Below are 24815 nucleotides of genomic sequence, written 5' to 3'. Positions count from 1 at the left end.
CTATAGCCATTAGCTCTTTGATATAACGCACAGTTCAATAACAAGGCCCCTATCTATTAACATACCTCAACCCCTATCCCAACCAACCACCCCCCTAACCCAACCCTTTGTCGCCTGCCACACTTCACTTATTTAAGCATTCAGAATTCTACTATGTGCTACTGCGGTCAGTGATTCCCAAAACGGGGACCACCTTTGACAAAAATCTTCTCCCCTAGAGGAAGACAAGTCCCCTATGCCTCTGAGCTCTAATGCACAAAGAAAAAAAATTATGTTAGATCGCCACTGCTGCAATGACGGAGACTCAACAGTTATCCAATGCTGGAGGATGGGATTTCTTACCCGTTTAAAAAATGGCTTTAAGCCCCTAGGCAAAAATGGGGACACCCTGAAAACGTCAAACAGCTGAGACGGACCTGGTTGCCATACAACCCCCCAAAGCGAAGAGACATGCTGGCACACCTGCCTCTGAAACTCAAAAACCCGTGGGCAAGTCCAAAACATGTGTCCTAAGCCAGCTGTAGATTGAGCACATTTTGCGCTTGCATCATCTGCCCTCATAGTCGCCCGATAAGCCCTATGCCTTTCCACCATAAACTTTTCTCTGTCCTGATTACAGTTTGTTGAAACCAGTGGCGTTCCTAGGGGGGGGGGGGGCGGTGGGGGCGGTCCGCCCCAGGTGCACGCCGCTGGGGGAGTGCCGCGCGTGCCTGTCCTCCGTTGGTCCATGCTTCTTCTCTGCCCCGGAACAGGTTACTTCCTGTTCTGGGGCAGAGAAGAAGCATGGCCCAACGGAGGGCAGGCACGCGCGGCACCCCCCCCCCCCCCGCGGCGTGCACCCGGCAGGGGGGGGGGGGTTTCCTTCGCGGGGGTGTCCTTTCGCCGGGGGGGTCCGCGCTGCATCGGGGGGGGGGGGGCGCGGCACATTGGCGATCCGCCCAGGGTGCCAGCCCCCCCAAGAACGCCACTGGTTGAAACCCAAATAGCTTTCCTACAATATATGAGGAGGATCTTTTCAAAGCTTCTTATATGTGTAATGGCCATGTACAGGCATAAAAAGCATCACTGAAAATTACCCATCCTCATCCTCACTACAGGTAAAGGGATCCACTGTTCCCGGATTCTATATATGGCACACCAGTGGCGTACCAAGGGGAGGGGCGGTGGGGGCAGTCCGCCCCGGGTGCATGCCGCTGGGGGGGGGTGCCGCGCGCCTGTTGGCTCCGAGTCCGCTCGTTCCCTCCCTGCTGCTCCCTCTGCGCGGAACAGGTTACTTTTCATCACAGTTCATTTACATCAGTGATTTTACACCACAGGTTCTCAGAACAGTTAAATAAAAATTGCAGAATTTATTATTTTCATATGCTCTGCAATAGATAAAAAAGGCAAGTGTACCAGTATGAACACGCCAATACGACACTCGTTCCATGTTCTCTCAAACGAATTCCAAAAGACACGTGAAGTCTCAGAGACATCAGCATCTCTGAAAGTCACATGAAACACATTTCATGCTCATTTGGGAATAGAGTTCTATATAAAACAGCCATGTAGATCCTGACACACACCCATTCAACTACCCTGGCAGGAGATGCCCCCTCCCCCACATGTGGGCCAAGAGCCTGACACATGGCAGCCTCCCCTAAGTTAACCCCTTCCTTAGGGCCACGCTCCCAAGTCAGTCTCCGGGCTTACTGAATATCCCTGATGGCTAGTGGGCCAGGAGGATGTCCACTCACTGCCACCTCATGTCCCTGACTCTTCAAAATGGCCACTGTAACCGCTAGCAGTAATATCACAGCAGTGGCGATCCTAGGTCGGCTGCCACCTGGGGCGGGTCGCCGCTGCGCACCCCCCGGGTGTAGTGGTGTCCGTCCCCCCAGGGTGCAGCACGACACACACACACCCCCGGCGCATTCTTGGCTGCTGGAGAGTGCAGACAGCAGCCGCGTGCCTGTCAGCTCCACTGGCTCCCTTTGCCCCGGAACAGGAAGTAACCTGTTCTGGGGCAGAGGGAGCAGGGAACCAGCGGAGCCGACAAGCGCGCGGCTGCTCTCTGCACCCTCCAGCAGCCAAGAATGCGCCGGGGGTGTGTGTGTGTCGTGCTGCACCCTGGGGACCGCCCCCACTGCCCCGCCCTTCCTACGCCACTGTATCACAGTATCATTGCTAGGGTACCAAGATTCCATATATGAATTTGAAATAAGGAATGCCAGACCAGACCACTCCCTTTCCTTGTTCTCCCCATACCCCTTGCTTCCCCATGTTTGAATGGCCCCTCTTTTTATACATCTGGGCCTCTCCACACATTTAAAAGTTGCCATTTACACCTAAGGATGCTTCAAAAATAGCCGCCATATTTGCTATATGTGCATATATGTATATGTGTTGAGCAGTTTTCACAAACTCTCTTTTAGTCAGGGCCGTGCCGATGCGGTAAGCGGGGTAAGCGCCGCAGGGGGGGGCGCCATCTTCTGGGGGGCGCCGCCGCTGCGTGCTTACCTTGCCCCTCCCGCTCCCATGTAGGAACTGCCCGCCCTCTTCTCCCCCCCAAGATCCCTTTCCTTTTTTTTTTCTTTTAAATTTACCTTCCTCCGGCAGCGCAACGTCAGTGAAGGAGGCGGCGCTCCCAGTCCCGACGTCTCTAGCCTTCCATTGGTTCGCTCAGTGTCCCACCTTCTTCTGACGTCATCCTTGACGTCAGAAGAAGGCGGAACACTGAGCGAACCAATGGAAGGCTAGAGACGTCGGGACTAGGAGCGCCGCCTCCTTCACTGACGCTGCACTGAGGAAGGTAAATTTAAAAGAAAAAAAAAAGGAAAGGGATCTTGGGGGGGAGAAGAGGGCGGGCAGTTCCTACATGGGAGCGGGAGGGCAGGGGAGAGAGGCGCATAGATGGGAGGGCAGGGTTCATGGAAGGGAGAGAAGGGAATTGCTTGATCGGGATGAATGGCGGGGGCAGGGGACAGATGGGCATGGATGGGTGGGAGGGTAGGGCTCAGGGAGAGAGGGGAATCGCTGCCTTGGAGCCAGGCAGGTGCGGGGGGGGGGGGGCGGCGGCGGCGCCAACTGGTAGTCTGCAGGGGGGCGCCAGAGACCCTTGGCACAGCCCTGGTTTTAGTATATAAAACTCTTTTTATGCATGGAAATGCCTTTGAAAATTACCTTCACCCAACAAGGACAAAAATTTAAATTTGATTTCAATGTGAAATTCTGCTTACCGTCTGTAGGATTGGCAAATTCCTTCGGTACTGCTGCTCCATCCTCTAGTTCTACTGGCTCTAGGTCAGCACGAACACCTTCAATCTGAATCTCATGCTCTCCAGAAACGGCATCCTCATCCGACCTGGAGCTCTCCCCCGTACGGCGGAACTTGACCACACTATGAAATATGAAAGGATCAGTTTTGCTGCAGCTGCAAAAAGCAGGAAGCCGCTTCCTAAAGAGCTCTTTCTATTGTAGATTTTGGCTGGCTGCTGGGTGTTAGTGAAAGAGGATCGCGAGTACTACATCAACGGGACTCCCAAGTCCAGGAACCAGGAATTTATCTAAATTTCTGTCCTGTTCCAAATGGGTTATTTTTGCATATGAAACCAATACTACTAAGCTTTGCCCTAAACATTAACATTAGCCCAAAAGATTATCTATAAATACTATATTAAGGAAAGGCTACCTCAGCAGCCAGGGATGCCTACAGAGATGGACATCCCTTTAATGGCTCTTATCACAGGTTTCAACTATCCTCTGAAACAAACTGCAATGGAAATCAACTCCAACTCGGAGAAAAAAAACATTACAACCAAAAAAACAGAGGAAAATGCTCAAACGATAACCTACAGGGTTAATGTCATTTTGAACACTGAAAAAATATACAAAATACTACATGTGCACAAGAGAAAAATTCCACTTAGGTTATCTTCCTGGGTGGTCGCCTGTAGATTATCATTTGAGCATTTTCCTCTGTTTTTTTGACTGTAATGGATTTTCCCCAAGTCTATTTTAATAATGGTCTATGGACTTTTCCTTTAGGAAGTCATCCAAACCTTTTTTAAACCCCGCTAAGCTAACTGCTTTTACTACATGGTTTCATATAATTTTTGCTCTTCAGTATTTTTTTTATTTTAGTTTTGCATATACCACAACAGTTATGAAAATCATTCTTAAGCCAGGGTATGTGGAGTATGATCTCACTCACAAATTTACTGTTAACTCTCGTATTATTTGCATCATGCCAAAGCGAGCTTCCTGTATGGCAGTGCAGGAGGTTGCTTATCACTAACTCATCTGCCTGGCACCATCATTTTCTTATTTTACATTTCTTTTATGTGGGGATAAAAATTTCCTTTCTCCCATTTGGTCAAAGGGAATTGTTGCAAGATGATGATTTGCTATGAACCTGCTGCCTTTCCACACTAGCACTTTCCAGGCCCCCAATGAAAAGACATTAATTAAACCCCATATTCCCATTCCTTAGTGTGTTGCACTGAGCAACCAGTCATTTTTTTTTTTTTTTAATCCCAAAGAAAAATTAGATTTATGGACACACTTTTACAATCCATTATCAGTGCAAATTATCATGATTAATTCATCCATGTTTAATTCTGCAGAATACTTGTATTCTAATATTGATTCATTCAACTAGATCAATGTTTACTTCCATGTTCTTAGTCCATGGCTTTATCTGGTTGAATTACACTCTCGTTCTACCTACTGCGCATATGAAAACTTATGTGAACTCATTGTAAAGCACCAATATATACAGAGAGAGAGAGATAGATGTACTGTAGATCAGGGGCGTAGCCAGACCTCGGCAGGAGGGGGGCCAGAGGGGGGGCCTGTTTAGCCGCCTCCCCCACCGCCAACCCCCCCCCACGGCCGCTGACCCCCCCCCCTGCCACTGCAACTCCACTGCCAATTTGGACCCCCGCTGCCACCGCCGCCCGCCCGTCCCCTGCCCCTCCACCACATCAGGTACCTTGTTTGCTGGCGGGGGTCCCCAATCCCCGCCAGCCGGAGTCTTCTTCAGCGCCGGTCGACTCCGGCGCCTTCGTTGTGGGATCATCTGTTTCTGACACCTTACATCCTGCACGGGGCTACATGCACGGTGCAGGACGTAAGGCGTCAGAAACAGATGATCACACAACGAAGGCGCCGAGTTGACCGGCGCTAAAGAAGACTCTTTTGCTGGCGGGGATTGGGGACCCCCGCCAGCAAACAAGGTACCTGATGATGCGGCGGCGGGGGGGCAGGCAGGCGGTGGTGGGGTGTCAAACGTAGAGGGGGGCCAGGGCGTAATCTGTGGGGGCCCGTGCCCCCGTGGCCCCACGTAGCTACGCCCCTGCTGTAGATACATCAGGGATAATTTTGTAAGTGATTTGAGTGTGTAGAACAGCTTTTTACACGTTCAGGGGCCCTTTTACTAAGCTGTGTAGGCACGTACGAGCGTCCTATATGCGTCAATTTTGAACTACCACCCGGCAACTGCATGGCCCGGGCAGTAATTTAATTTCCAAACGTGCCCACAACACACCCCAGAAAATTTCTGGCACGTGGCGCTAACCGGGCGGTAAATCAGCACTGTACACGCGCTGACAATTACCGTCCGGTTAACGCACAAGACTTTACCACTAGGTCAATGGGTGGCAGTAAAGTCTCAGGCCCAAAATGTACATGCGACATTTTTTAATTTTGCCGCACGTCCATATGTGGCTAAAAATAAAGGCCTTTTTTTTACAGGTGTGCAGAAAAATGGACCTGCGCACGCCCACTACAGGTGTCTACACCAGCGCAGGCCACTTTTTGGCGCACCTTAGTAAAAAGACCCCTGAAGTGGGCATTTATAGAACTGCCTCGGCATATACACACATAAAAGTTGAGCCTCAGAAAACATAGGGGCTTATTTATTAATGTGTGATAAGGTTTGGCAGCTGCTATGCATTCAAGTCAATTTTGAATGCATGGCTATTGCAAAATCTCTATAGTAATGTTTGAAGGGGTGGTCAACATTTGAGGGAAGACAGCCACTGCATTAACATCCACTGATATATGTGGACACCATATCCATAATATAGTTGCAGTTATCTACATCTTTGGAGGAGTGTGTTATCTGCTAGTTTTGCAGCTGATATGCAATATGGTAACACACGTCATTGGTGAGTTCGCAGTTTTGGAGGCCGCATCTTGCAAATTACATAAAATGACTCAAAGCCATTCAGACGAAAGTGAACAAAATGGAATGAGGTCTGCACCAGAAGACATACGAGAAGAGACTTGAAGACATGAATATGTATACCCTAGAGGGATGAAGAGATATGATACAGACATTAAAAACAAGAATATCAAAAAGTCAGAATACTATACCATGGTTCAATGACGAACTAAAAAAACTCAAAACACAATCCAGAAAACTTGAACGAGCATAGAGAAAAATAAAAGATGATCATACACTCAACGCATGGAAACATACATAGAAAATACAAATATGCAATAAAACAAACCAAAAGGTCCTACTACAAAACCAAACTAGGACCGGATTACGAAGATATCAAGAAACTATTCTAACTCATAAATAAGTTACTAGACACCACCCCTATCACCACAACCAACACAGACATCCCACCCGCAGACAAACTTGCTAACTACTTTAGCACACTGCCTCATCACAACACCGACATCGAAAACTTCAACGATCTGGACCTAACCTCCGATGGATACCCAGCTGACCATATCTGGACAACATGTAATCTCCTCAACACCGAATCACACAAGCAACTTACAGGTTCGCCAAGACCCACTGCAAACTGGATACACGTCCCAGTCATCTACTAAAATCCGCCCCCGACCGCTTCATAGCAGACCTCACATCCCACCTAAACTTCATGTTACAACAAGGTCTCTTCCCTGAGGAATATGGCAACATCCTACTCACCCCAATACCAAAAGACGCCAAGAAAAGCACAAACAATCTCACCAACTACCGCCCAGTTGCGTCTATCCCACTAGTAGTAAAAATGATGGAGAGTTTGATGACTAAACAGCTTACAGAATATCTGGAGAGGTTCTCAATATTACATAATTCACAATCAGGATTCCACTCCCACCATAGTACCGAAACTGTCTTAGTCACCCTCCTGACCAAATTCAAGCAGGAGATAGCCATAGGTAAAAGCATACTCCTCCAGTTCGACATGTCGAGCGCATTCGACATGATAAACCACAACATACTACTAAGACTACTTGGCCACTTAGGGATTGAAGGAAATGTACTTAATTGGATTTAAGGTTTTCTAACCATCAGAACTTATCAAGTAAAATCAAATTCAAACATATCACCACCGTGGAAAGCAGTCTGCGGAGTACCTCAAGGATCACCATTATCATCAATACTCTTCAACATGATGATGATTCCAATGGCACAGTCCTTATCCAATCGAGGCCTCAACTCATTCATTTACGCAGATGTTACAATCTGCAGCCCCTTCAGGCATGACTTGACAGAAATAACCAATAAAATCAACGATGGCCTGAACATCATGGACTCCTGGGCAAACTCATTCCAACTGAAATTGAACACTGAAAAAACACACTGCCTCATCCTCTCCTCTCAACATAACAAGTATAAATCCACAATCATAAATACCACAGGACACACCCTCCCTACTTCAGACAGCTTGAAAATACTCAGTGTCACACTCGACCGCAACCTTACTCTCGAGAGCCAAGTAAACTTTGTAATAAAGAAAATGTTCTATTCAATGTGTAACTCAAACGATTAAAACCTTTCTTCCCAAGGGAAACCTTTCGAAACCTATTACAATCAATGGTCCTAAATCATGCAGATTATTGCAATGGAATCTACGTGGGATGCAAAGAACAACTCACAACAAAACTCCAGACCACCCAAAATACAGCAGACAGGTTGATATTCAGCAAAACACGCTTCGAAAGTGCCAAACCCCTTCGAGAAAAAGCTGCATTAGCTCCCAATCAAGGAACGGATCATCTTCAAAATCTGCACTTTAGTCCACAAAATTATATAAGGCGTAGTCCCAGGATACATGATTGTTTCTTATTGGTAGACCTATAAGGTCTGAGTCGGATCATCAAGATCATACCTAAAAACTTACACTACCCAAATTGCAAAGGACTGAAATACAAAACAACTTACGCATCCAGCTTCTCCTACATAAGTGCACAACTATGGAATGGCCTCCCAAAAGCTGTGAAAACAATCTATGACCACCTGAACTTCAGGAAATCACTAAAAACCAACCTCTTCAAAAAGGCCTACCCCAACGACCCTACGTAAACCTCTTCACCCAAAAACATAGCATGCCTAATGATCGTACTGGACAACACACAATCTTCATCCCTTCCGACCCTCCACATATACCTCATTCGATCACTATACAACCTTGTATTTGTTATCAACCGACTGAGCAAACGCCTTGACGGTACTATATAAGCCACATTGAGCCTGCAAATAGGTGGGAAAATGTGGGATACAAATGCAATAAATAAATAAAATAAATTTAAATTCTTGAAAGACAAGTAAAAAAGGCCCGTTTCTCAAAAAAATGAAACGGGCGCTAGCAAGGCTATCTTGTAATGGTGATTATGTTTTTAAGGATCTCGTCGAAGCAATTTCTCCTCTCTCCCCTGCCCTCCCCTCCATGTCCAGCGATTCTTTCCTCCCCTCCCCTCCCATCCTCTCCATATCCCACGATTCTGACTTCCCCTCCATGTGCGATTCTCCTGTGCCCTGCCGTCCCCTCCATGTCCCGCAATTCTGGCCTCTCCTCCATGTCCAGCGATTCTCCTCTGCACTGCCCTCCCCTCGGTGTCCCACGATTCTCCTCTGCATTGCTCTCCCCTTGGTGTCCCGCGATTCTGGCGTCCATGTCCAGCGATTCTCCTCTGCACTGCCCTCCCCTCGGTGTCCCGTGATTCTGGCCTCCCCTCCATGTCCAGCGATTCTCCTGTGCCCTGCCTTCCGTGTCCCGTGAGGTAATAAGGGAAGGGCTACCCTCATGCTGAAGTTCAGTCAGTCTAAATGTGGCAACTGGCAGCGTTGTCAGTTCAACACACTCGTAGCCACCAAGTTTATACAAACTTTAATTATGTTCAGTGGAAAATAAATTTGTTGGCACTGGCTGTTTGCTGTGTGAATGAATATTCCATCGTTTCATTATTGCTTGCTACCAGTATTACATATTAAGAGCATTTGCTTCAAAGCCAAACTTTGTTTTAATTTGTTTATTCAGTCCTTACATGCACATGGTTTTGCTTTTTAAATCCAAAGGTGAATCCTAAGGGTGGTTAAACAATTAGGTATAATCTGTTGTTTCTGACTTTACTTGTTTTGGACTTCTTTGGGTCCTACTAATCTATATATCTGCTGTCTAGAATTTTGGAAGATGGAAATCTGAAAATAAAAATTGTTTTGGATGTACGCCGAGTCTGTAGAAGACTGCGTGTATATGGAATATGGATGCCTGTTCTGGTGTGTGCAGACTGTGCATGTATACATATGGCTATGAGTTCTGAACATATGATGCGGCATCATTAAAAGGACAGACTTTTAAATGGCCAGTTGGGTATGTTATTGCTAATCTCAACTTTGTTACATCATGTTTCAAACATATTCATCTATTTGCTCCCATGATATAATTTAATCCTATTACCCTGTCTTATTATATTTTCAAATGTAAGGCACATTGAACCTGAATTTGCTTGGGAATAAAATTAACTGTTTGAGGCTTCTGTGGATGGGGAAAGAGTTCGTGGGGACAGGACGGGGACAGAATTCGTGGGGATGGGGACAACCTTTGTCCCCATGTCACTCTCTATTCTCAGGACCACCTGGCATCTATTTGGACAACTGCCTTTTTTTTTTTTTTTTTGCTAGACTCAACACTGTGGAATAAAATTACCTTTGTCACTGCAGGCTAAGCTTTCCACTAAGAATTTTAAGGCACTTTTGAAGTTCCATCTTTTTGGAGATCAGAGTGGAGCCTGCGTTTGGGACGGCTGAGGTTACCTGTGATGAGATTGGTTTTGGGTTGGTTGTATGTGTGCTGTTTATCCTTTCCCATCAGATGATTGAGTTCCTTTTCTGTTTGACTCGGTTTTATATTATTCTATGTTTTTACGTGCACCACCGAGACCTGCTTCAGATTGGAATATCAAGTTAAAAATTTATTTATATCAACATTTATATTCCGCACTATCTATCCATTCTAGGCAGAGTACATCAGGACATACATAATAATTAAAACAATACCCACATCAATTAAAACATAAAAATAATCCATCTTACAAATAAATATTTTTTTTACTACTGTAATGGCCTGTTAATAGGACTTACCAAACAATTCTCTCAGAGCTCTTCAGATAACTCAAAACGCTGTAGTGAGGGTGCTTACAGGCTGTCCATATTATTCTCATACTTTACCAGTGCTGAAGCAACTCCACTGGTTACCAATTGATCAAAGAATTAAATTTAAGGTCATGTTACTGGTTTTTAAAGTGCTGAATAGAACTGCTTCTCCACTAATCACAGCTACTTTACGAATTTATCAACCTTTTGTGAACTATGAGATCTGCAAATAAGGCTCAATTAGAAAGTCCATCTGTTTGCTATATTAGACTAGAAGAGTACAGAACATCAATGTTTAAGGTCCAGTTTTATGGAATGCTCTACCAATGAATTTAAGATTGGCTCAGAACCTGAAGAGTTTTAAAAAAGAATTATTGTTATTTCTGATCTGAAGAAGGGTTACCTTCAAAAGCTAATAAAAATGTATTGTTAGTCCAATAAAAGGTATCAAATTATTTTCTTTTCTATGCTTTATTTTATTTCTATTGATTACCTACAAAAGAATTGAAAACACTGTTATTTGAGCAGACATTTGGAGTATAATCGTTATGCTTTAAAAGCAATGTAATGTATATAGCACAGATGAGAAGATCAACTGAAGAGAAGACTAATCAGAGGATGGACTAATTGTTGTTGTTTTTTTTTTACCTTAGTGTTTTATGATTGTATTTTGTATGTTTTTATTGCAAGCGACCAAGAATTTTACAGATATTACATTATTAAACAAACTAGTGTAACCTGGTGTCAGTGTGCCTTACATTTGCACACCTGCCCTGACCATTTCCCTCTCGTGCTCTGCCCATGTGCATGCCCCCTTGCATCTACAAGCTAGGCCACAGAATAGCACTCACGTGCCATGCTAGCATTTTCATGGGTAAGTGTGCAAGCACCCAGTTATAGAATTGCCCTTCACATGCATGTTAAAATTTGCATCAAATACCCGACCCAGCCTAGTAAGCCCCATAGCCCCCGATTCTATATAGGTCACGGAACCCAGATACAAATTAATTAGTCAACTGGGTGCTAACCACCAATTATGGTGTTAACTGGATTTAATTGGCACTAATTTGCAGTTATGCACGCATCTGCCTACACCAGGGGTTCTCAACCGAGTCCTCAGGACACACCCAGTCAGTCAGATTTTCAGAATATTCCCAATGAATATGCATGAGGTAAATTTGCATGCACTGCCTCCACTATATGCAAATCTATCCCATGCATATTCATTTTGGTTATCCTGAAAACCTGACTGGCTAGGTGTGTCCCGAAGACTGGGTTGAGAACCATTGGCCTACACGCTATTCTTTTACACTGCGCACCCAAAGTGTGTCATGTGCAATCCAAAAGGGGATGTGGCCATGGAAGGGGCATGGGCGGGTCAGGGGAATTCCAAACATTTAGGCACAGTGTTATAGAATACCGGGGTTACGCACCCAACTTGTGTGTGCCAGGTTTTACACCAGTGTTCAGCGGGCACAAGTCCTCACATCCACAGTTGTGTGGGAATCTGCTCTCAATGCTATTCTACAAAAGATGCTCAGCCTGGAGTATCCTTTATAGAATAGCGTTAGTGCCGATTTTTCCTGGTGCCTAAATTTGAGCAGCATTTATAGAATTTATCCCATAGTGACTACTTTTAGATGATATATGCTTAGGTGTTCCCAGGGGAAGAGAATGGGCACAGCAGGTGTGGGATCAGTACATAGGTGAGCTCAGGCCTCTTCTTGCTTTTATGTTACTGCTCGTCTCCACCCTCTGACGCAGTGCCACCCAATTGGTCTTTTCCTATACTCCTTGGGCTGATTGGTCATTGTAGAAGACTTCTCTGTCCTCAGATAGGCTGCCTGTGGTGCTCTGGTGGGGGGGGGGGGGGCTTTTACTAAAGATTAGCTCAAGTTATCTGCAGCAGGGCCCATAGAAATAAAATGGGACCTGCTGCAGATAAACCTTTAGTAAAAGATCCCTTGAGTGACTTAGTCTCTGTTGATCTCTGGTGTCCGACTTCAGTTAGTTTATCACCGGGCATGACCATGTACGTCTGTGCTTGTATATGCTGGTAGAAATCAATCCATATGCATGTGTTTTTATGAAGTACAGACATATGGCCCCATTTCTACCAGCATATACATGCACAGATGTACGCTTGCCTCAAAGAACATGTAATGTAATGCAGGACCTTTTAGGTAGGCTCATTTATAAGGGGCATATGTTGCCTGTACTAAACAGACACAACATATGCACCTATATACCTTCCCTGCCTAGGTACACAGAGTAGAAGAAAAAATTCCTCACAGGTATGAAACAGGAAGCAAAAAAGTGAGGTACAAAGACATGAAGGACTTTACAATTTTGATTTTATTTTTTATACCAGAGTTCAGTGTTCCCAATAAGTTCTAACATTATTGTATCTACGTCCTTCAGTGTTTAGTTATTATCATGGTCATACCTACTCAAGGGATGTGCCCCTTCATCTATAACAGCCCAATTTCTCTTTGGATCAAGCCCTCTGGTACTCAGAAGCTGCCAGTGCTTGAAGCACAGGGGTCCTGGGGAGGATGAAGTGGATACCAGACATCAGGTGAAGGATGAGGAAAGAAAAGTACTGGGTAGAGAGCAAATCCAAGACAACAGGTAGAGAAAGAGTCCAAGAACCTAAAGGAGGTTTCATTAATGATAAACTAACTGAAGTCAGACACCAGGGATCAACAGAGACCAAGTCACTCAGAGCACCACAAGCAGCCTGAGGACAGAAAAGTCTTCTACAATGACCAATCAGCCCAAGGAGTATAGGAAAAGACCAATTGGGTGGCACTGCGTCAGAGGGTGGAGACGAGCAGTAATATAAAAGCGAGAAGAGGCCTGAGCTCACCTCTTATTTAGAGTCTGAGTTCTGCAAGGTAAGTGCATGACAGTTTTTAAGCACAATCCACCACTGTCACTGAGCTCTGAACAAGTTTCCCTTCACAGGCAGATCTAAATTTACTGTGTACATTTTATTAAATTGGAATAAACTTATTGGGCCTGATGATTAAATCTCCTAGGGCCACTTAACCCCCCATATTCAGTGTCAACCAGTGGTGTAGCCAAGGGTGGGCCTGGGTGGGCCCAGGCCCACCCACTTTGGGCTCAGGCCCACCCAGTAGCAGCACACCTATGATGTGGTTGGCAGGGATCTCCAAGCCCCACCAGCTGAAAATTCCCAACAACTGTTCCTCCTGCATACCTTGTAAATAGCAGATCTTCGCCTGCAGTGAGCAGCACTGATACATACTGCTCGCATCAGCCCCACAGCCTTTCCTCTGATGTATTCCCGCCTATGCGGAAACAGGCAGTTGCATCAAAGGGAAGGCTGTGGGGCCAGCATGAGCAGTGTATATTAGTTGCTGCTCGCTGCCGGTGAAAATCTGATATTTAAAAGGTATGCAGGAGAGGGGGGATGTTTGGAGAGACAATATGGCATGCAGGTGAGAGAGGGAGAGACCAAATCACTTGTGGGACAAGGCGGAGTTCTTCTGCCCACCCATCTTGGACCCAGGCCCACCGAAAAATGTGTGTCTGGCTACGCCCCTGGTGTCAACTAACTCTGCTCATTTGGACTTAGGCACTGAAGGAGTGATTGTGCTTTTCTCTCTAATCTAAACCACCTCACAAAGCCAAAAACTAGAATTGTCTAGTGGAGCTCAGTCATTGGCTCCCCTGGATGGCCAGTTTTTGTAAAATCCGGCACTTAAGTGTATAAGCGGTGGCCCTTATGGGCTAGATTCTACATATCATACCTGAAAAATATTCACCAATATTTTTTCTTCGGGAGGTTTTTTTCTGCAGATGAACGTCTTGAGGCTTTTTCCTCCCTTTTTCATTATTTTCATTGCTTATTTATTCTTATGTAGAAAACCTCTTTATGTTCATTTGTGTTGATAGCATATCAAGTTTTTTTCCCAAATATTGATTTTATAGAATGTGCTTAGACAGTTGTGCATGTAAATTCTAATTAATGCCAATAATTGCTTGTTAATTGGCAATTATCGGCACTGATTGTCTTAATTAAGGGCCCTATTTACTAAGCAGCGTTATAGGCGTGTTAACTTTTTTAAAGTGCATTAACCATGTACGCACGTTAACGTACAACATCCCTATAGGCACCTACACGCTAAAAACACTAGCGCACGCACAAATAGAGATTATGACTGGATTTGCGCATGCAACATAAGTCGCACTATATAGAATCTGGGGGTATATGTGTAGGTTGCAAAATCAGTTGTATACATGTGCAAGGACAGTTACTTAAATGTTCAAAGCCCCAGATGAAGCTGCCGTTCTTTATTTTATTTATTTGTTACATTTGTATCCCACATTTTCCCCACCTATGTGCACGCTCAATGTGGCTTACATAGTACCATAAAGGCGTTCGCCAATTCCGGCATGAACAAATACAGTAATTTTGTGGTAGAATAAGGTTCATGTGTACAGACACATTAGGGAATCGTAGAGAGGAAGAGAATCGTAGCGAGGAAGAGTTATTGTTTTGGACATGTTCCTTTGAAAAATGGATGTTCCTCTGTACATGTTGCCAACTACATGTGGATTTCCTGTGGCCTTTTAACTTTTTTTTTTTTAAGACTCTATGTTCACAAAGTTTTTGTAAACTGCTGTGTAAACTGAACCTCCAGACCTTGGATGGACCCTTTTTCTACCATGACTTCCTATACAAAAATTGGGTTTCACCTGTAATTGACTCATTGAAAAAAAATATTTGATTATAGAAGTCAAACTTCCAATAAGCATATGCAACCAATAACAGGGATGCGCATGTAAATTCAGGAAAAATCAATCGAGAGTCACAATTAACACAGTACATTTTTACTTATCAGTTTGATAAAAAAATTGCAGAAGGCAAAAGTAGAGACTAATAGACGATTCACCACTGGAGACGTGAGTCCAACAGTCTTTATTATATCAGAGATAACGACCCGACACAGGCCGTGTTTCGACGCTAAAAAGCGTCTGCATCAGTGGTCAATAAATACACTACAAATCAAAACATATAACATATAAATAATGCCAATAAAAACATATATGCACATCCATATATTGACCCTTGATGCAGACGCTTCTTAGCGTCGAAACACGGCCTGTGTCGGGTCGTTATCTCTGATATAATAAAGACTGTTGGACTCACGTCTCCAGTGGTGAATCGTCTATTAGTCTCTACTTTTGCCTTCTGTGATTTGTCATCGTAGAGAACTTTTCCTGTTCTATATTTTTGATAAAAAAAATTGTTCAGACCCAACATATACAGGTGTCCAGCATTCATTGGCATGCACGGCACTGGGTTATTTGCTATTTATAGTCAGCTGAAATCATTTCTCGTGATATTTCCAAGCACAGTTTTCTATTTTTAAGTTATATAAAAGCACAACATTTAAGGGCATTTGAAAGACCAATAAAATAAAGAATAGCATTATTCCTTTGCATTTCTCAAAATTCTTCAGTCCAGGGGTCAACATTTACTGTTCTATCTTCAGTCATTTTTATTGCTAGACTACAAACTTAATCACACGAATTATGCAAAATTATGAACATTTCAGTTCTCCACTAGTGTGTGTTACAGGGTTCTGAAATTACCTACACGGGAGAAGGCTGATCCTTGGGCAGATTACCAAGGGAAAAGGCCTTGCTTTCAAGGGTCCAAAGGCATTCATGCACAGATTTGATTATATTTTGTTTAAAATTCTTAGGCAGCATCAACTGTGTGGTACTTACGGCAACTGTCTCAGCTGAAATAAATCCTCCTCCATTGCAGTGCTGCGTTTGGCGGAGCCGATGCCCGGTTCTCATTGCTGTTACATTGTGTTAAATGGGGTCGTAGCCTTTCAGGACCTTCGAGTGCCGGACAGCTCCCTCCAGCCCGGGTAAACAGCAAAGCAGCAAAAAAAAAACCCCAGGACAAGTGGCTTAAAAAGCGGAGCCGATTTCACGCCAGAAAAAGAGATGGAAGCCAGTTCCTGTAGCCCAGATGTAAGCCACTTTTTGATTGGTCTCTGTAGCAGGCTCTCAATTGGCCACTGCACATCTCCTTTTAATTGGCTAATGTCATATTTTTTTTTGTGGTACTACATGTGGAAAAAGCATTCCATCTCTAAGATTCAGGGTAAATTAGTCCCTACGGTTTCATCTTTTTAAAAAATTTCTTCCTAGGTGTTACATAGAATTTGCAGTGTATCCATTTAATCAGAAACATGAAACCTCAAACTCATTAAGAAGGAAAGCATAAGCAGACTTTGAAGTAAATTTGATAATCATGTTGAGATCCAAATCCTGAATATTATCAGCGTGTTTTGTTTTGTGCAAATTCAAAAATTTCAATATCAGAATTTTCTTTTACTTGTTATACTGTTTTGGATAATTGATATAAAATCGGCATATAAAATATAAAGCTTTGTATATTTTTTGTTAACTTACTATATCTCTGGAGATTGTGGTTTTAGAAACATCTTGGCCTTCTCTTCTGGGTTATAAAGGTACCTTGAATATAGAGAACTGTCTTGATGCTACTTCAGGGCTGCACCCTCATATATGGAACCAGTGGCTAGCCAGACCTGACATTTTGGGTGGGCCCAGAGCTAATATGGGTGGGCACTATGTATATGAGTAGTGTTTCTTGGGATACTACAAAATAATGCCTTAGAATGCACTTGATGATGGATTTCTAAGTAGTCTGCCCAACAGCTGATCTGCATCATCATAAACCACATACATACTTTAATGGAACCCCCCCCCCCCCCAATATTTTTAACTATAGTTACATTATGCCATATCAAACTTGACCAGACATAAGTCTACTATAATGGCAAACATGTCAACACACATAACGGGATCCTGCAATATAATTATGGCAACCGCATATATCCTTCAAACTTTACTTTATAACAAATATAAATGCCTGATTAAGCAAAACAGGCAAAATACCTTTGAAGTCTTTTTTCCTTTCCTTTGGCTCTACTGCTTTCTCTCTATTCTGATGCTGGCTCTCCCTTTACTATTAAGGAATCTTGTTTCCTCTTCTCTACCTTCCTACTCGTTGATTTCCTATCTGAATTGTAGTACCGTTTTGATAGTATTTTTTAAAATAAATTGCAAACCTCTTTGCTTGATTTTGAAAGATGGTACATCAAAAGTATTATGAAAGATATTCTGTCACGTGCATAAATTATTACAATATCTCAAAATGGGTGCATACCACTTAAAGTTCATATTCTCTTATAGAATTACCACCATATTGCTTAAAAGTAGTAGCTATGATTTTTCTGCACCCACTTTTACAAGTGTATACACCTGGCAGTACTATAAGAGTCTTCATGAATGCATAAAACAATGCTTGTTCATTGGGGAAATCCTCTAAACCCCTGGCCTAGAAGCATCAGGCTGCTAATAAGCAGGGGAAATTGTGATAGGACTCTTGGGGGGGGGGGGGGAGATTAATCTATTAATGCCACAATGAGACCTCACCTCAGAGCAGCGCATCGCATCTGCGGACTGAAGCCGGCATGTTGTTCCGCTTTGGGCCGCACCTCATCAAGCCCTCAGTGGTTTTCCTGCGGACAGAGCTCTCGTTCGCACTGGTAAACCGGCGACCGGTGCTGCCTGGACACGTGTTGGTTTGTCCACTGTGCCCAGCTCCTCGTTTCCGCAACCTCAGCCCACTGCCCACAGGAAGTGGCGGATTTATTCGGCACCGCGCAGCGCGTGGCTTGCGTCATGGAATGTGAGCGTCACTTCGTTCACTACAGCTCCCAGTGCTGCCCGAGAGACTAAAAAGCAGGTGGGAGGTGGCTGAGCAGGCCGGCGCTGCTGCTGCGAGGCAGAAAGGCAGCAGCTGCTCAGCTGTGCACTTTTCAGTGTTTAAACTGGGTGGGTCCGAACCGAGAGGCCCACCCATAGCTACGCCCCTCTATGGAACTGCAATAAGAATTTCAAACTGGCAGTGACTTCTTTCCAAAATCACAGCCTTCTGTAATAAGTTATTACAGATCTCATTAACATTACTACAGATCCATTTAATAACTTGCAACTTTTTTTTTCTTTTTGTAATGCAGGTTTTGCAAGGCTTGCTTGTACAAAACAACACTGACTGTCTAATGAAATTCCTTGTGGTATCGTTTAGATGTAACGCCCAAATTAGAGACAATATTATGACAAGTTACCTAGAGGCCAACTGAATTATGGGTTCGATTTTGGTTATGGTGCCGAAACTGACCCAAAATCCTTTTTCTGCCCAGTTTTGGTTTCGGCCAAAACTGATCAGGTGTTTTCAGTGGAAGCCAAAAATGTGTGCTTGGTCCTGTTTGTCTCCCTCCCTCTTCCCTCAGGCCTATCTTACATTCTCTGGCAGTCTAAGGGTGTAGTCAGGGCAGGAGTGATCCTCATTCCTGCCCATGCTGGCTCTGCTCTCAAAATGGCTGCCCTGACTTCTATTTGCAATCTCAGAGACTGCCTCAAGAGGTCATGGCAGCTGTTTTGAGAGTAGAGCTGATCACTCTTGCCTTGACTACACCACTAGACCACAAGGGATTGTAAGGTAGTCTGGGGGGGGGGGGGGGGGGGAGCTATTTCTTGCATTTTTCTTTGTGAAATGCGGTTGCAAGTAATGCAGTATAATTTATATGGTAAATAGAGGGCTCCAAATAAATGCTTTTAATACAAAAGTTTAGCAGAACTTTATAGCTGTAAATTTGGCATGATAAGCTTATCAACTAGCCTCTCTGTGGAAATATATCAGCTGTCACTCCAAATGTGGCGCAAAGTCAGCTGTTGTAAAAGTACTGTGGCTTTAATTTCAATTTTCACTAGCTGAGGTCCATGCGTGTGGAGGCTATTTGCTTGGAAGTAAAACATGGTCTTTCATTATCTAAATAACTAGCCGTTGAGCCCGTTTAAATGGGCTACTATTGGAATGGGGGTTTTCCAAGCCCCCCCCTCCCCGGAGTTGCCGCCACCCCTCCACCCAGCCCGGGCCTTCTGTTCGCTATTAATTCAACTTACATCGCCTGAGCACGCAGATCAGCTGAGCGATCCCGTCGGCCTGGCCTTCCATCTCTGCCTGTGTCCCGCCCTCATGTGACGTACCGTCGGCGAGGGCGGGACACATGCAGGGAAGGAAGGCCGACCGGAGCTCAGCTGATCTGCGTGCTGCGGCGATGTACGTTGAATTAATTGCGATCAGAGGGCCCGGGCCGGGTGGAGGGGTGGCGGCGGCGACTCGGGGGGGGGTTACCGGTGGCGGCAACCTCGGGGGGGGGAGCGCAGTTTCCCTCTCTGTCCCGCCCCCGTCATCACGTATTGACGCGGGGGCGGGACAGAGAGGGAAGTCTCTACTGCGCATTTGCGAGTGAGTTCGGTCACTCGCCGTTTATATGTTTGCTTATACATATTCTGGCTTAGATACTATTTGGGTGATTCTAAATAAGTTGCAACTAATTGGGTTTCTGCCAGGAACTTGTGACCTGGATTGGCCACTGTTGGAAACAGGATACTGGGCTGGATGGACCATTGGTCTGACCCAGTATGACTATTCTTATGTTTTTAAGTTCCAGGCTCTGTTGGGTATGATGAAGACGCAGCATTTTAATCAAACTTGTGGTGTGCAGAAGTCAGATTCTATGAGAAAGGAACCTGCAGTGATTTCTTCCAAGCACAAGTACTAGTCAGCTTATAGTGTTAGTAGGGAAGTATTACAATGAAATGTATATATTGGAAAATAATTTGAGAAATATATTCTAATTGGGCTAATGTGGGACATGTCATCTCTCTATATAAAAGGCAACCCCAATGTTCTGAAGCCTCCACGGAAGTTGAGGTGCCCGAGATATCCGGTGTGCACTGGAGTGTCTGCACCGCCCTCGCGTCAAAACGTCATGACGTCGAGGGCGGAGCTATGACACTCGACGAGGGTCGAAACAGAAACGCCACAGGCAGCGAACAAGGCAAGTAGCTCGGAGGGACAGAGGGAGGGGGCCCCTTGCTAGCACCCGTTTCATTCCGCTCAGAAACGGGCATTTTTTCCTAGTAAATAAATAAAGCAAGCTCTTGATTGTAATTTTTCAGTACATATAGGTCCTCGCATTCAGTGACAATGTGCTTTTTTATTCTGGATTGTGCATCAGGCTGGTATAATGTCTGCAGTATAGACTAGTGTCTGGACTCCTTTACCCTATTTTAGGAAGAATCTATACCATGCTTGTCCTGTAACTAAATACAAAAAGGGAAACATCTCAATGCTACTTTCTCTCATTATCTGTGCACAGTTTGGGTAAGCATAAAAGGCTGATAATCATGATTTATTTACTCGTTCTCACAAAGGTCCTGTCTCAGAGGATATTTAACTACATCTACATTGACTTGGGAATCTAAACATGCCAGACTTGTTAAGAAGTCCTTGTTAAAATGGCTATCCCAGTTGTCAGCCTGTGCTTGCAGTTCCTGGGACTGGAGGGTAATAATCGCCTGAGGGTTTAGCAGAGAGCTGGCGACTGCAAGCTCTGACAATCCCCATTGAGCCTTTTTTGTTCACATTCACATAACCAAACTTTAGTTTTCAGTTTTGGTTTTGGCCTTGGCCTAAAGCGGTTAGACAGTTTCGGTAGCAGTTTCGGCCAAAACTGAAAAAAGCAGTTTTGGTTGGCCTCTAATGTTACCATTTTTATGGTATAACATTTTTATTGATGACAAATGAACCAATACACGTACCAAGAAATAATACAGATTCCATTGTCTGATCGTACTTGCTAATAATGAGAGATATTATAGCTAAGGTCCTCCCAAGGACTTTCACTAACCACACCCTCTCCAAAAGACATTACACGACGTCATACCCGCAAGCGAGCCTTCTCCGGAGTAGCCCCCACACTCTGGAATGCACTGCCTGAAAGGCTGCGCTTAACACAAGACTATCTCTACTTCAGGAAGCAGGTGAAAGCTTGGCTCTTCAACCAAGCCTTTAATGGAAGAAGTAACTAACTTGTTAGACTCACTCACACAGACAAGGAGTGACTCGGGCTGCACATACTGCACCGGGACATGTTTATCCACTTCTACCCAAGCTGAGATAATATTTAACCATCTCTCTGACCTCACGTACAACTTTCTTCAAATCAATCACCTTATTTTCTAATTTTTCCTACTTTCTTACTCATCTACATGTTACAACTTTGCCTTACCCTTCACTACCAATTATAATGTTCTATTATGTATTGTGTTGATATTGCTAGTATACCATTATGTCATACTTTGTATTGTTGTTTGAATATTTTTACTGCTGTAATTGCCTATTGCTCATGTTTAATCTATGCTTACTGTATACCGCCATGAGTGAATTTCTTCAAAAAGGTGGTAAATAAATCTAAACAAATAAATAAATAGAATGTCATCAAACTTTTAACATATGATTTTCCAACCCCCCCCTTTACCGCCTAAGAACAAAATGCTGAGGCCTACTAGAAAGTCCCAATATAAAACATGTCCTAGATTCAGATCTCTATTCAACATGCTAGCCAGGACATTCCAGTTTAATGTTACCACCTTTAAAAGTGTTCATGTATTTGCAAAACTGATCTAATCAGCCTGCAACGGTCCTGGAATTTTATCTTGTTGAAAATTACTTCAAAGTGAAGGTAGCACTTATATGTGCTGCAAAAGCTATAGGTTTATTTAAATATAGACCATTAAAGTCTTTGGGGTTGATTTATGTAGATGTAGATAAAAATGATGAGTTTTCCCTGGGATTACTGATAAATGGTGCATAAATTCAGTCTGTGGTGATTAGGATTTTTGATGTTCATAGCTGTGATTGTATGGGGGTTTTTTTTAAATAGATTTTTAGTGATGTAAACTGCCATGAACGACAGTATATAAACTATTACACATTTTAAATGAAATAAAATACAGTCTTTTCTTATTAAAATTCTATTAAGGTATTCTGTACTCTGCTTTACTCGGGTATGACCTAGCTTTTGGAGTACTGTATGAATAGCATGTTCTGAATTGCTTGGTGAGGGCTGGATAAAGAATTCTAAACCTAAATCTTTCAGATGCCAATGGCAGCAGAAGGCACCCTTTATCCTGGGTCTAAGAGCATCACCTTCACTGTATGTCCAACTACGAGCTCCATCAGGCAAGAGCACCAGACTTTTTATATCACAGCTCTGCTACTAAGTCATAGCACTAGCCAGAGGAGCTAGGTTTTGATTGATACAGTCTCCGTATAGTTGCAATCGATAAATACATTATATAAATAAATAAATGTCTCCTATGCATCTAATTTTAGAGATTTTTGGTGCACTAATATTAGAATCCTGTGACAATTTAAACACACTGTTTGCCCCTATTATAGACCTTTTAATTAACACCACACTGAAGAGGTCCTTAAAATAAATCAATACTGTCCGTCCAAACTATTCAGATATAGCATTAGAATTTAAGGCACTGTAATGCCTCTTCATACAGACACTTTTTGCCAACTGAGGTGAAGGAAGAGATTTGAAACAACAAGTTAACATGTGTAGAACATCTATTAATTATGGAGGTGGAGGCATTTCTTTTCATTCAACCCGCGTACATTTGTAATATGAAATGAGAAGTCACATTTCGTCAATATGAGGTCATATGACTAGTGAGGTTTGTCTCAACAGTGCTATAACTCAAATCTTAATAAAGTACTAGATGATTTAGAAAGGACGTCCAACTCAGAATATGGACATCCAAGTTTTTACATCAGTTTCTCATGTATTTTAGAATAGGATCTGCCCACACACAACCTATTCTAAAATACATGAGAAATTTATATCCAAGTGATGGCTATGTCCAGCATGAGCATGTCCAAACTATGAACGGAGCAAAAGAAAGAATATGGACATTTGTGGCAGCGGAAGAACATCTACATTATAAAATGGCCACAACAACATCTGTGTGGACGAATAACCTGATGGTTAGAGCATCAGGCAGAGACCAAAGGTAGATAATTAGAGGCTGATGGCTCAAATCCTACTCTAGCTGTTTGTAATTTTCTTTTCCTCTAATTGTGAGCTCCCAGGGACAGAAACATACCTACTGTGACTTCTCTTTCGCCATTTAGTACAGGATTACTAATTTGGAGCAACTTTCTGTAATCTGGATGTGCCAAGTACTAGATCTAAATACCAACGTCCATCTTTTTTTGACATGTCCCTTCCCCTTCTGCAATCGGAGATGGACGACCATATTTTGGTACCTCCCTAGTCCCACCCAAAACATGTCCCCTTGCCATATGGACATACTGCAGTTTTAGATGTCCATATCTTGGCTTTATACAAAGCAGGATTTAGACAGCCATGCAATATGAACATCTAACTGCCAGTTTTCAGATGCCCAAAACACTAATGGAGCTTCTAAAATACCATAAGGTCATTTTGGGGCACACTGTAAAACTACACCTATGGGCTTGGTGGACCTTTGGCCTGTCCCAGTGTGGCAATACTTATGTACTTATGTCTCTTATAACCACGTTTCTTGGAAAGTGCACTAAACTCATTGTTTGGGAAAGTTCAATCTCCTTTGTTTACTTAGGGGGTCTTTTACTAAGGCACGCTCACGTTTTTGGCACGCGCTAAAATTGTAGGCGCACTAAACGTTAGAGAAGCCAATGCATTCCTATAGGCGTCTCTAACGTCTAGCATGCCCACAATTTTAGCGCGTGCTAAAAATAAGAGCGCGCCTTAGTAAAAGACTCCCTTAGTTTTATTTATTCATTTATCAGTATTTGGTATACTGCCTTTCAAATTGGGATATCAAGGTGGTTTACAGTAAAAATTCTTAAGGAATGGCATATACAATACATATGAAAAATCATTGACTTTAGATTGATCAATACACATCCTAGGTTGTTGCAAAGACGCAAATTCCCCACCCCCCCCAAAAAAAAGCAACAATCCAGATGCTTGAACAAAATCAGAAACCTGCAGATTTTTACAGCATCCAGACTTGCCCAGGGGCCTTTGTTTACATCAATCATTTCATTTAAACAAGACCCAAGCCACATCAGCTAATATATAGGGCTGTACCAAATATTTGCATTTGATTTGATTTGGCTCCAAATAGTGCCTTGAATACATTATTCGTATTTGGTCCAATAGTGATTTAAATTTAAATTCAAATACAAATAATACCGGGCTTTACTATGCTAAATCCTACTGAAATAAGCACTTGATCCCTGATTTCACGTTGCATCTTTTATTTGTTATGGTAAAGCTCGACACCCCTTATTTGTATTCAGTATTCATATTCAGTCAAATATTTTTCATTATTCGTATTCGCCAAATAGTAAAATATACTAATCATACGTAATTACAACTCAGTAAAACTGTTTCTTTTCTCTTTCAAGCATTCTACAAGGACTAACAACACAGTT

General features: G+C 43.4%; 1 protein-coding gene across 2 annotated transcripts in view; it reads right to left on the bottom strand.

Annotated features, from left to right (window-relative positions):
* Positions 1–24815, bottom strand: part of SVOP (SV2 related protein) — a 98971-nt gene that overhangs the window by 69293 nt on the left and 4863 nt on the right. Inside the window, exons 1-2 of one of the 2 annotated variants that reach the window (XM_030219241.1) lie at positions 16139–16184; positions 3219–3379 (exon numbers count right to left, since the gene is read on the bottom strand). In XM_030219241.1, coding sequence (XP_030075101.1) covers positions 3219–3379; positions 16139–16173 — 196 coding nt within the window. In that variant the 5' untranslated portion in view covers positions 16174–16184. Of the gene's footprint in view, positions 1–3218; positions 3380–16138; positions 16185–24815 lie in introns of those variants that run through there. The other variant, XM_030219242.1, reaches the window with a different exon arrangement.

This window comes from Microcaecilia unicolor, chromosome 11 (assembly GCF_901765095.1).
Source record: "Microcaecilia unicolor chromosome 11, aMicUni1.1, whole genome shotgun sequence".
In the NCBI taxonomy this organism is placed as follows: Eukaryota; Metazoa; Chordata; class Amphibia; order Gymnophiona; family Siphonopidae; genus Microcaecilia; species Microcaecilia unicolor.
This window is presented reverse-complemented; position numbering and strand designations above follow the sequence as displayed.